The sequence below is a fragment of the Myiozetetes cayanensis genome, unplaced genomic scaffold, assembly GCF_022539395.1.
Source record: "Myiozetetes cayanensis isolate MyiCay16 unplaced genomic scaffold, myiCay2020 scf12, whole genome shotgun sequence".
Taxonomy (NCBI): domain Eukaryota; kingdom Metazoa; phylum Chordata; class Aves; order Passeriformes; family Tyrannidae; genus Myiozetetes; species Myiozetetes cayanensis.
In genome coordinates, this window is record NW_026086826.1 from 24,413,029 (window position 1) to 24,425,849 (window position 12,821).

Consider the following 12,821-nt stretch of genomic DNA (forward strand, 5'->3'; position numbering starts at 1 on the left):
GTAACTGCAGAGGGAAAACTGCTTATGGAGGAAGGCAGCCATCAAACTTGGGCTTGCAAAATACTTGCTCAGATTATTGATCATCATGGTAGTGTGTCTTGCTGTTCAGTATGGGTTTTGGGAGCTGACTTGTTCATCCCTAGTTATAGGAATATGTCTGTGCCGTGTGCTCTGAGAGGACATCTGGTTAGTAAGGCAGGGCATATAATTTGGAGCCTAGTCATTTTAACAGCTGTAGAAACAGTAATCTCTCACGTGCTGCAGCAGTGTGCCATGCACTGCAGTGGTGATCTCTGCACTAAAAGCCGTTCATGTGCTCTAAGCCATGAATTCAAAAAAGACACGATATACTCTTACAGCAGTTGCAGCAGAACCAAAACTCTGTATAATACAGAGACAATACACTCTCTGGGAAAGATTGTGAGTGAGAAAAGAAAGTCTGTAAATTGAAGATCATCGTCTCCACTTTGTTAATCTCACTTGTATTTTAACTGGAACTTTTTAGGTGAACCATTGTCACCACCAAAGACCCAGCTGCTTTACCTGCTTGCTGTGGCAGCTTTGATCATCCTCTTAATCCTTCTGCTGGGTGTGATGATGGCAAAGCGTAAGCGCAAACATGGCTCTCTGTGGCTCCCAGAGGGATTTATCCTGCGCAGGGATCCCAGTAATCACAAACGCAGAGAGCCGGTTGGGGAAGATGCTGTTGGACTCAAGTAAGTTTGCATTTAGGCCACTGACGTCCTGTCTTTGAGTGTGTTCGAGGATTTTGAGAACATGGTGTGTAAATCTTTCATCAAAGGCACTTAACCCCATAGAGAAAGCTTCCTTGTAAGCTAGAACTTTTTAGGCCATTTCTCTAAATTTTAATACATCTGTTTTGGACAGAAGAACTTTAACTGTAGTGTATAAAATGCTAGTAAGGAATCTGATCTCCTGGTTATATTTGTTTTTCTGACACTCTGTTTAGTTCAGCGGGTGCGTACTGTTTGCCTAATTTCTTCCTGGAATAGGTGAGACATTTTTAGGTTGATAGGTGACAACAAACCTTTAATATATCTAGCTCAATGCAATAAAGACGTGAGTCAAAAATAATGGTAAGTTTCAAAAGAGGAATCCCATTTATGCAGTTTTGGCTTTCCACTGAGTTAACCAAGTTTGCAGTTCTAAATGCATTTAATGCCACTGCTGGCTGCCTGGGACTTCTTATTTCTTGGTCCCTCTGTTTGCAAGCTACCACACTTGCAAGCACTCCCCCTTGGTCTCTGCAGGGTAGTGTAAGTAGCAGCAGTAGCACCTGCTCAGCCTGCAAAGTGATATGTTCTCCTTGTTTGTTAGAAATCTGTCAGTCCAGATACCAGAGGGCAACCTGGCTAATTCTGGAACAACTGAACACTGGGCAGGTGATGGTGGACCTCAGCCAAAGAGAGCAAAGGTAAGGAGAGCTCCAAGACTTGAGTATCACCTGAAACTCCTAGTGAGAAACATCTGCATTAACTGCCTGAGTATGCCCCTCGCCCAAAACTTGCCTTTGCTTAGGAATCTGTAATACATAACTAATGGTATCTGAGGGGCAAATCCTCAGGTTTACACTGCCACCACAGGCCGGTGGAGGAAGTAGGTACCTTCTGTTCCAGGCTCTGCTGCAGCAACAGGGACAAGGAGGTTCATGTAATGTCTTGCAGTTCAGACCTGATAATGTGTGGTGGGAGTGTGAAAGCTGAGAATGCCAAACAGAGATAAATGGACACCTTTATTTGGCCTAAACCAAAAACCCTGAAAAAACCAAAACAAGCAAAAACCAAAACATGACCAAAAAAAATCCCCCACAAAACCCAAGAAACCCCATAAAAAAATAAGAAAACGCCAAGGACTTTCAGCATCTTTGGCCACTTGATGGGTGTTTTGAAGCAACTGCTCATTTCCCGTGCTCAGGCTGAGGACCAAGCCTTGCTCCCGGAAGGGGATGAGCAGATAGACCAGCGCCAGTGGACACAGCAGCACCTGGAGGCAGCAGATGTCTGCGGCAGCACCTCACTCGCCCTGACACCGCCCCAAGCAGATCAAGAAGTGGATGTTCTGGATGTGAATGTCAGAGGGCCAGGTCGGTACTCTGAGTGTCCCTGTGTTCTGCCAGCCAGCCACCAATCTCCCTTCCCTGTGTCCGGTGGCTGGGACTGCTGATGTTAAAAATTAAACAGGGTATGCAGGAACACCAGGAGAAATTTTTATGGTACTCGAGGGAAGCTCAGTCTACACTCTAGAAAAGAAAGCAGATCGTGGTCTGTAGCACATGGAGTCCCATGTAACCAGGGGAAGAAGAGTTCACTTAGCAAACACCTGTAGGAACTACAGCTATAAAATCTCCTTTATAACAGTGTGTGCCTAAATGATGTTGTCAGAATGCCATTACGGCAGAAATTTGGAATGCATAATTGTGTTGGAAATAACCCCCAGCTTCTCCAGCTGGATCACTGCAGAGATTTATGCCAGACTTTTTCTAAAGACCAACTTAGCAGGTTTTATACCTGGGGTGTCTGTCATCTGTTGTGGAAGCAAGGATGGCCTTTTCCTGAATGCAGATGAGTCTTGGCAGAATACCCTGATGAACAGTGTGTGAGGCATCTGTCCTGGAACAGAGCCTCAGGAGCAGATAACAGTGGAACAGAGCATCAGTGCAGCAAGATTGTTCATTTTTTATTTGCTGATTTATATCCTCAGCTTATGAAGATCAACTCATTGAATTCATAACAGAACTGTGACCTTGGAAGGAGATTTTTTTACCATGCACACAGGCTTGCTCTCTTTAAGTCCCAAATCGCTAGATGCACTGAGAACACTCTGCTGCTTTTTATGAGTGTAAGGCTGTATAAGCTGGTAAGGGACTGGGTGGGTCATGTCATAAAAACTGATCCCTGAGTCTGAGAGGAGAGAGTTGACCAAGAACTTTATGCTGGTCAGAAGAGCTGCACCCATGGTTCTTGTTTGTATGTAGAGAGGTGATTCTGATGATATTGCTGCAATTCCTTTTTGTTGAGTTTTGTGGGAATATTTTCCATGCAATTTAAGGATGACTGGACCCATTCTCTCAGTTCCCTTCTATTGTCTTCTGCTGCAAAGGGAAGGAGGGATTTTTGTGTAACAAGTGTGAGAACATAAACCATCAGTTTCTGCCAAATTTAAGCTTTTCTTTATTTCCCCTATTGAAACTTCTAGTTGTGTGGCAGGGTAAAAGCTTTCCAAGTGCAGGCAATAATGTTCTTAAGACTTCACACTGCTTGTTTTCACATTCACCCAAAGCTTTGTCCAACAACAGCAATGAAATAATACTGACCTGTAGTTGTTCTCCTGCCATTCAGATGCAACTGTGAAGCTTGCAGCAAGCTGCTCTGAGCTATCTCCCTCTTTGGCATCACAAGCAAGCAGCTGTCAGGGCAGAAATAATTTAAAAAGTCTGAGAAGTGTTGGATTAATGGGTTAGTAAGGAGGGATAGAATTCCTCAGAGTTAATAAACCTCTTCATCTGTCCTGGCCACCTTCATCTTTGCAGGCAGAGGGAATAAATGGGCCCTTCTGAGAGGCAGTTTCCCTCTGTCCCAAGAAGGACTGGATATGGCTCACACCCCAATAATGCTTCACTGCCCCTAATTACAGAGTGTGTTGAGGCTGATTTGGGTGCAGGTGTCTGGGCTGGAGCCATCTGAAGCTGGGTGAGTTAGATCCTGGCCACAAGTACAGGTGGCAGGTACAACAGTAGAAATCTTTCTAGAGAGAGGAGATGCAAGTAAAAATGCCTTGGGGTACCAAGGGTTTGTTCCTTCTCTTAACCCAGCACCTTCTGCAGCCTCTCGAGTTTAGGGGGATCCAAGAGGTCCAGCATCCAACAGAAGTATTGCCTAGAGATTTTGTCCATGGGTTCCTCACATCCCACCTTTCAGTACACTGTGCCTATATGAGACCTTCAGGTGTACCTGTCTGGTGAACTCCTGACTTGTACCATCTCAGTCCAAGTTTTACATGTACTCAGGGGTCTGTCTTACTGAAAGACAGAACAGTTTTTATAAAATGCTGCTGCTGCCTTTGTCTCCCCATGCTGTTCTTTCTCTGTGTCCCCCAGAGCAGGGAGGACATTCTTTTCCCTGGAGTTATTGTGAGCATGTAACCAGGGTAATGCAATTGCAGGCATAACTGATAACACCACCTATAATTAAAATTGATGAACTGTCTCTATTATTATGCCCCTCTTCTTTCAGTTACTTAAACTTCAGTGGTTCAGACTGGAATTTTCCATGCTGGGTGTCTGCCTCCAGCTAGATGCTTTTGCGTTCTTTTCCAGCTCTTTCAGAGAACAAGCTGGAAGGAGGAAAAAAGACATTGTGTCCACGGCTTTTTTTTTTTTTTTTCTAGTAGTCCATCAAGCACTTAATTGTGACGGTGTAGCTGGATGTGCTTTTGCTAGCCTCATAAAACTAACCATGTGTGGCCAACTTGCAAAGCTCTGAAAAGAGCTGCACATACCTGAGAAGCTTTGTGGAGGGTGGCAGCTAATTATTCCAAGGATTTAGTGTGTGCTATAGCTGTGTCCCTGTGGAGCAGCTAGGCATGATTGTCCAGGACAACTGCAGTGAGCGAGCAAGCAAGATCTATCCTGCGAGGGGCTTTCCCCAGAGCTGTGGTGCTGGAGAAAAGGAAAGCTCCTTTCTATGCTCTGTCTCTCTACTCTTTGTGTTGTGGCAGTACGGAGGAGACGACAGCCTGACTGGAATACTGAGAAGGATTCATTTGGGACAAGGGAGCAGAGCCAGCAGTGGGAGGGAGAAGCAGAAAAGGAGGTATAGGCTTGGAGAACAGGCGAGAGGGTCTATAGACACGAGTGGATCTTGGAACTGAACCCAGGCCCGTACGTCAACACTGCTGCCGTCCAAATCCTGAGGAAGGAGCTGGGTGGAAGGCTGTGTGTCCTGTGGTGGTGAACCACTAGGAGGAGCATGAATGCTGCTGGAGGCCACAGCCTGGCCTCTGCCCTGCCCCGTGCTTGAACATTTACACAAAGTTCTAGAACTGTCCTAAAGTAGAGAGTCAAAAAATCTCGGTGATCAGAAGTGGGGAAATGGGAGCAGGGCATTCAGCTCTGTATGTTACCTTCCATAGGAGGTCATCAGCTTGTTTATGTGCACAGAATCCTAATTCTGCCACGTGGCTTTGTGCAGTGCAGATAGTGCACTGCAGATTGAGAGCTGTGCAGGCAGGGAAGCTGCTGTCTGTCCCCTGCTTGCCCATGGAATAAATCAGGTAGTTGCTGAAAGACTGTCTTGTATTTCTGCTAGTGAGCCACACTGGAGAAGCAAAATCTGTGTTCAGCTTTGCAGAGCTCCAGTGGGGCACTTAGCACAGAGTGGTTCACTCCTGCTGCCATCTCAGTCCCTTTTACTTTCCAGGTGCCTCTGATGTGTGTGGAGTACAGCTGTAACATCAGTAAGCCAGCATCAGTGTCTACAGTTGAAATCTTTGGTTTTAGGTGGCAAATATCATGCAGTGTTCAGAGGTTGCTGAAACTGAAGCAGTTGGTATTTTTATGGATGCTGAAAATATGTGGAGATGTTTTAAATCTCAAGTACACTGCATCAGGGAGGGTATTAACAAGGGTGAGAAATCAGGAGCATGAGCTAGTATTCCTGGACCACCCTCTCTGATCAGAGAGAGGATCATCCAAGGGAGCTAGGTTAAATGAGAGGTTTGGAGGAGCCTTTCTCCTTCCAGAGACAATTCAGGGATCTTGGTTGGATGAGTGTTAATGTAGCCTTTGTGGACGTGCCATCAGTGTGAGCCCATCACTGGAGGCTTGAGGAGAGCAAGACCAGTATCTTCCAAAGTGCCCAGACTGTGTGAGAGCTCCAGGGACTTGTATCTGTGGGCTGGATCTGCAGTACTGGATTGCATCCCATTCCATGATCCCTTCCTATGTGGTGTACTTCTGGGAAAGTATGGAGTGTACTTGATCAGTTTGTTTAGGGCTCTGGACATAGAAGTTATTAAAAGCAAGATGAGATTGGTGCAGACAGTCATCCTGGCGCATTTGTTAGCTTTGTCTGCTTGACCTTCTCATGATGATCTGTGTGTGTAATAGATATGAAGGCTTTTGTCTGCATTTCACTTCAGGTTAATATCTCAGAAATGTCACCAATAATTCCTGGCTAGTTGTTTAATAACTTTTCTGTCAATTGTTTCTTTTCCCCAGGTGTGTGATTGGAACGTCCATGTGAATAGTTATATTTAGTTGTCTGACGACTTTGATTTTTATAACCCTTGCTTCTCCCTCAGAATTTAGCTAGCCTTTACATTTTGTGGAAGGTTTCCACTTTAGCAGCAAAGGCTTTTTTGGTTTAGAATGATCTGACTTATTTAAGAAGCACCTAAGTTCTTTAGATGCAGTAGGTATAAAAGTCCTTCTTGGAGGAAAATAGCTCCCTAACTCTGTTGGGCTTTATGGTAAGAGAACAGGTCCGGGTTAAAGCAACTGGAGGGTTAAAGCACTGTAGGTGCTCAAGGTGGGAGGATTGTGAGAGTGTTTCCTTGCCTTGGCTATCACTGCCAGGTTACTAATCATCATCTTTCCTGTTGCAGATGGATGTACTCCTCTTATGTTGGCATCTCTGCGTGCGGGCGGCTCTGACATCAGCGAGGATGATGAGGATGGAGAAGACTCCTCAGCAAACATAATAACAGACTTGATCTATCAGGGTGCCAACCTGCAGGCCCAGACAGACCGCACTGGGGAGATGGCCCTGCACTTGGCAGCCCGTTACTCGAGAGCAGACGCTGCAAAACGTTTGCTGGATGCTGGTGCGGATGCCAATGCACGGGACAACATGGGACGGACCCCCCTGCATGCAGCGGTGGCTGCTGATGCCCAGGGTGTCTTCCAGGTACAGCAACTGAGGAACCCCGTGCTCTGTGTTTGTATGAACCTGCCCAAGCTGCACTCTGTTCGCTCACAGCCCTGCTCTCATGCCTTCCACAGTGTGATGTCCAGGCAAAACCGTTTTACATCCACTTTTCTTGGGTATTCATAGCTTGAAGAACTCAGCATGCACGAATCATCTCGCCTGTATTTATTTGGTCTGTTTGTCTCTGTCACCTCTTTTCTGGGTCCTTGCATTTCAGTGCTCAGGCTGCTTTGTCATTGTAAAGTTTCTCTTGAGATACTGCCAAATCCTCGGTTTTGGTCTGTAGCGGTATTGAAAAAAATCTGTCTTCCCCTGTTGTCCAGATCCTGATCCGTAACAGAGTGACAGACTTGGATGCTCGGATGAACGATGGAACGACCCCATTAATTCTGGCTGCACGTCTGGCTGTGGAAGGAATGGTGGCTGAGCTCATTAATTGCCAGGCTGATGTGAACGCCGTCGATGACCACGGTAATGTGAACACCACGTACTGGGCAAATATTTATCATGGTGTGAGCAGGGAGGGGTGAGCGAGCTTCTGCCCTCCCAGAGTGTGGGCTGCTCAGGAATTCTGTGGCTAAATCACAGAGTGGGCTCTTCTACGAAGTCCTCTCAGCAGTAATAGACTGCAGGCTGCTGCACAGTGCCTTGGTTAGACAGTCCTGGAAGAGAAGCAGAAGAAATATGGGGTTGGATGTGCTGGGATTTTCTGGAGATATGATTTCTGTGGATAGGTTATTGAAAAAATAAAAATAAAAAATCCCAAACCAAGTGCTGAGAGTCCCCTTGGCATCCTCCACCATTGGGGTATGTCAGAGCATGGTGATTTCCAAAGTGATTTTTCCATTCTTCAGGACATGTTCACATGCTGCAGGCTGCACTGCAGTTCCTTCCTTCCCTCAGTGTACTCTGTACATCTTGGCTTTTGTCTGCATTTCACTGCAGGTGAAAATGTCACCAATAATCAGTGGCTGGTTGTTCAATAGCTTTTCTGTCAATTGTTTCCTTTCCCCATATCTGTGATTAGAACATCTGCTCTAGAAAATAGCAACATAGCTCCTTGGTTTGTACAATACTGAAGTTGTTGGGTTTCCTTGCAGGTAAATCTGCTCTTCACTGGGCTGCTGCTGTCAACAATGTGGAAGCAACATTAGTACTGCTGAAAAATGGAGCCAACAGAGACATGCAGGATAACAAGGTACAGTGTGGGAGTGCTCAGCATGCCTGTGCTTCCTAACTTAAAGCATCTCTTCGCTGTTGATAATGAAGTAAGTTCAGATTTTCTAAATGGGGTGCTCAGTGCAGGTCTTCCAAACCCAGACTGTGACTGGAACTCTCCCCAAGTGCTGGATACCTTACAGGGTTTCTGGTACAGGAGAGGAGTTCTCTTCCTTGTTTGGCCAAGTCCTGGGCATCAATGCTGACCTGCTTTACTTGCAGGGAAGAATGCAATACACAGTCAGTGGTGTGTGAGAGCACCAGGTGGAGTCCTGCTGGTGTCGAACAGCTGGATTCCAGTTAGCAGAGACAAAGATCTGGCAGGGCAGCAGCAATCATGTCCTGTGATGTTTCCAGGGATCTCAGTGCAGGATGGATATGGGAGAGGAGCCCCTCTGTTTGAGAGACAGTCTGCACTGTGCAGATGTTCTGTAGCTTTACTGTTAGTTTTTGCTGTGTCTTAGCCCTTGATTTCTTTCCTCTGCCTAAGATTTCTTTTTTGGATTATTGTGTATTGCTCAGTGGATTTCAGAGCTGCCAACAAGCTGCAGTTCCTTACTGGGCTGTTTTAGTCTTTTGTACCTTTCCCTCCTAGGGGAGAGTAGGAGAAAGGCACCAGGTGCTTTCATGGTTTTTCCAAGGACCCATGGCAGAATAGTGCCCTTCCTGGTGGGATAGTTCAGCCTCTGCTCCTCTGCTGTGTATGAAATGATTTCCTGTAATCTGCCTTTTTGAGTGGGTACCTCTTAGAATGGGTGGTTCTTGGTGACAGTTAATGTGCCACTGCATTAAACAGTGTTTAAATGGTTTAATGGTTGCCACACCGTGAGGGATTGTGAGCTGTAACTCAGTCCTCCCGCAGTGAAGCCTCTAAAATATTTACTCTCTGTGTTTTCAGGAAGAGACTCCACTCTTCCTTGCTGCTCGGGAAGGCAGTTTTGAAGCAGCAAAAATCTTGCTGGACCATTTTGCCAATCGAGACATCACGGACCACATGGATCGCCTGCCCCGGGACGTGGCCCAGGACCGGATGCACCACGACATAGTGCAGCTTCTCAACGAGTACAATGTGGCACACAGCCCTGCCGGGCACCCCGGGGCCATGCTGAACTCTGCCCTCTCCCCGGTCATCTGTGGCCCCAACAGGTCCTTCCTCAATCTGAAACACGCGTCATTAAGCAAGAAGTCACGAAAACCGAATGCCAAAGGCATCATGCCCACGAATCTCACCAAAGATGCAAAGAGGAGAAGGAAGAAGTCCCTCAGCGAGGGCAAGGGGCAGTTCTCGGAGAGCTCAGTGACCCTGTCACCAGTCGATTCCCTGGAATCGCCCCACGCTTTTGCGTCCGAACCGACATCGTCTCCCGTGATGCCGTCGCCGGGGGTGTTGCACTCGTCGCCCAGCTCGCTGCTGGCCGCCCCGTCGGTGCAGGCTGCGCACAGCATGTCCTTCTCCAACCTCCACGAGATGCAGCCCTTAGGACGGGCGTCCAGCACGGTGCTCCCGTCTGTCAGCCAGCTGCTTTCCCAGCACAGAACCACCCCTCCTAACAGCGGGCTTGGCAGGCTCCGGCCAGGCAACGTTTCCACCGAGTGGATGAACCGCATGGAGGTGAACGAGTCCCAGTACAACGAGATGTTTGGCATGGTGCCGCAGGTGATGCATTCCCACCCCAGTGTTTCTCAGCAGAGCGGCTTGGTTCAAGCAGACACGAAGCACCTGGGAGTGTCCAGGGAGTCTCTGCCCCCCATCATGACTTTCCAGCTGGTTCCCAAGGGCGGCATAAACCAGCAAGCACTGCCACAGCAGGCCCAGTCAAACTGCGCTCAGAACATGGCTGGTCCTCTTAGCTCCATGTACCAGATCCCGGATCTAGCCCAGCTGCCCAGCGCCTCGTTCTCCATGGCTGCCATCCCTCAGCAGGACGGGCAGGTGGCTCAGACGGTCCTCCCGGCCTACCACCAGTTCCAGAGCTCGATGGGGAAGTACCCCACGCCTCCCTCACAGCACAGCTGCTACTCCTCGGCCACAGAACGGACTCCTAGCCACAACCGGCACTTACAGGGGGAACACCCGTACCTGACTCCATCGCCCGAATCTCCAGACCAGTGGTCAAGCTCTTCCCCACACTCTGCCTCTGACTGGTCTGACGTGGCAACCAGTCCCGGTAACAACCAGCGCGGGCCGGCGGCCGCTCACATGACGGAGCAGCAGCGGAACAACATGCAGGTGTACGCCTGAGGGCTGGCCAAGGTGAAGCCCGATTAAAGTGGACTCCAGAACTCATGAAGGTCTTCCAGGATGGAAATGAAGAACCGTTTTAGTATCCAAGAGTCTTAATGAGCCCAGGATGTTCTTTTGTTGGAGGGACTGTGGTCGCTGTAGCCTTGTATGCTTTTATGCTAAACAGAGAACTGTAGAAGCTGGTGATGGAGAAGACCAGCTGGGTCACTTATAACCAACTCCCGTGCACCTTGGATGTGACTGCTGTCTGCACTGGATTCTCCAGTCTGCTTTTAATATGTGTTCCACCGTTTCTTTGGGGAGACAGCTCTTCAGCTTAATACATCTTGTGGTCATTTCTCCAGAAATTTAGCCAAAACCAGCTTTGTATCCTTATTTTGTTACTCCTTCTGTTACCCATGTAACCTCTCTCTGAAGCACCTTCTACTAGTTCTCCTCGAGTTCAAGTTGCCTTGTGCAGCTCAGAGCTGCACCCACATTCCTAGACCCTTCCTTCCCTCGGCCACTCTTGCTCAGCAAGTGAGCCGGACTTCCCAAAACACCTGCAGGTCAAGTGACACCTTCTGTCACACAGCTTCACCCTTTCCTCTTCAAGAGTCTTTGTCTTATACAGACCCACTAACACCCCTTAGCATTCTCACTGCCTGCCCCCCAGGTATTATGAGATTATATATACATATAGTCTTTTAGGTTGTTTGTTTTGTTATTTCCCCTCCCCGAAAACGCTGGTCTGACCTGGTCTTCCCGCTGCAGTGGCCTGTAGGCACATCTCTCCAGTGTTGTATGTCTTCCCTGGGACACGCCTGACCATTTTTGACACACTACCCTCCCTGTGCCCCCGTCCTGCCAGGTGTGCCCATGACTGCCTTCATGGACTACTCCCATGCCGGAAGAGATGCACTGCAACTGATACAGGCCTTTTGGGAAGCTCTTGGGACGAGCATGAGTGTTTCAAAAACTGGTAACATGAGCTCCCAGCGTTCTTGCACAGTACTCCCCTCCCCTCCATCCAAGGGTGGCTGTGTGTCCTGTCCTCCAGATACCATATGCTGCCTCTTTATGGGATTATTAAGAAGTGTCGAACATGTCATTACATGTTTGCAGTGTGTGTCCTCCTGCGTCAGGAATGACATCCAGCCCTTTGGAAAGTGTCCCTTTTGCTCCAGCCCTGGGTCAGAGCTGCCTTGTCTTCCCCTCCCAACAAGGAGGCTGCAGCATTGATTCCCAAGCAGGCTTCCAGCAGCAGCAGCAGCAGCGGTGTGCCTGAAGCCAGGAGCTGGGCTTTCGCAGCAGACCAAATAACTCAGAAACCATTGCCTCATGCAGTTTGGTTCACAGGTTTGGGGCTGTCCTCTGCTCTCAGCTTCAGCCTGTGTCAAGATTTCCCAGCTGAGTTGCCCCACGTGCTCTGTGGGACAGTAGTACCATTCATACTGCAGCTCCCCCGATAGTTTTGGAGTAATGGAAGCCAGCTGTCGCGGACCTTAGACAAACAGCTGCTCTTTCTGCCTTGTCTGCAAGAGTAGCGCTTCCCTGAAGGGCTCCGAACCAGTCAGCAGCCGAAGTGAACATTTGTGGGGATGGTTTGCTCCTACCTCTTCAGGGGAACCCTGCAGACACGTGTTCCAAAGAGATCGGTGCTGTCGGCTGCTGCCAAAGGACTGAAGGCTGCTCCCCTCCGAGCAGGTCATCCAACACCTTACCATGTACAGTATTGTCTCTGATGTTTCTTTACATTCTAATCAAGAGTAAAAGTTGACTTTTTTTTTTTTTCTTCCAACTCGACTCAATGGTACATGAAGGCAGGGCCTCAGGAGGAGCTGGTTCCCAGGGCCATTGTTTTGGGCTGAAGTTTTTAATTCTCTCTGAAGTTACTGCTTTTTACAATGCACACAGTGTTCCCCGGCACGCTCGCTGCAGTGAGCCCCGTGAAGTTTAGCTGCAGCCGACTCAGATCTCCAGGCAGGAGCCTGCAGCCTCCTGGGGGCCTGTCCAGGTACACATTTCACTGCAAATAATGAAGTGTTGCTACATCGATGCTAAAGAAACAAAGGGCTTTTCCTTGTTAGCCCCAAATAACCAAGTGCCTTTTTATATATGTGGCTACCTTTCACAAGATGAGTGCTTTCTGTGGAATGAAGTCAGTTCCGTGCCTGGCCTGTTAATACGATGGCCCTCTGCCTTTTTCTCTTTTTTTTTTTTTTTTTAACTACTTGTAAAGATAATATCTCCTTAAGGTGGTATTTTATCTCGTAAGTTGTAGAGTAACCATTCACACAGCAGCATTTTCCTATATTAATAATGGAAAATATTTGCTTATTTTTACATTTTTTATAAAAGTCTTTTATGAAAATAGTTGCTGCCAAATGTATAAGCAGTTTTTATCCCCAGAATAAAAAGTACGTGCCCAG

General features: G+C 47.8%; 1 protein-coding gene across 2 annotated transcripts in view; it reads left to right on the forward strand.

Moving 5' to 3' along the window:
- The window catches only part of NOTCH2 (notch receptor 2), an 84,192-nt gene extending 71,371 nt beyond the window's left edge, over nt 1–12,821 (forward strand). For both annotated transcript variants that reach the window (XM_050306761.1, XM_050306763.1), the window contains exons 27-33: nt 506–716; nt 1,339–1,435; nt 1,936–2,104; nt 6,625–6,926; nt 7,271–7,418; nt 8,048–8,145; nt 9,064–12,821. In XM_050306761.1, coding sequence (XP_050162718.1) covers nt 506–716; nt 1,339–1,435; nt 1,936–2,104; nt 6,625–6,926; nt 7,271–7,418; nt 8,048–8,145; nt 9,064–10,407 — 2,369 coding nt within the window. In that variant the 3' untranslated portion in view covers nt 10,408–12,821. The remainder of the gene's footprint in view (nt 1–505; nt 717–1,338; nt 1,436–1,935; nt 2,105–6,624; nt 6,927–7,270; nt 7,419–8,047; nt 8,146–9,063) is intronic.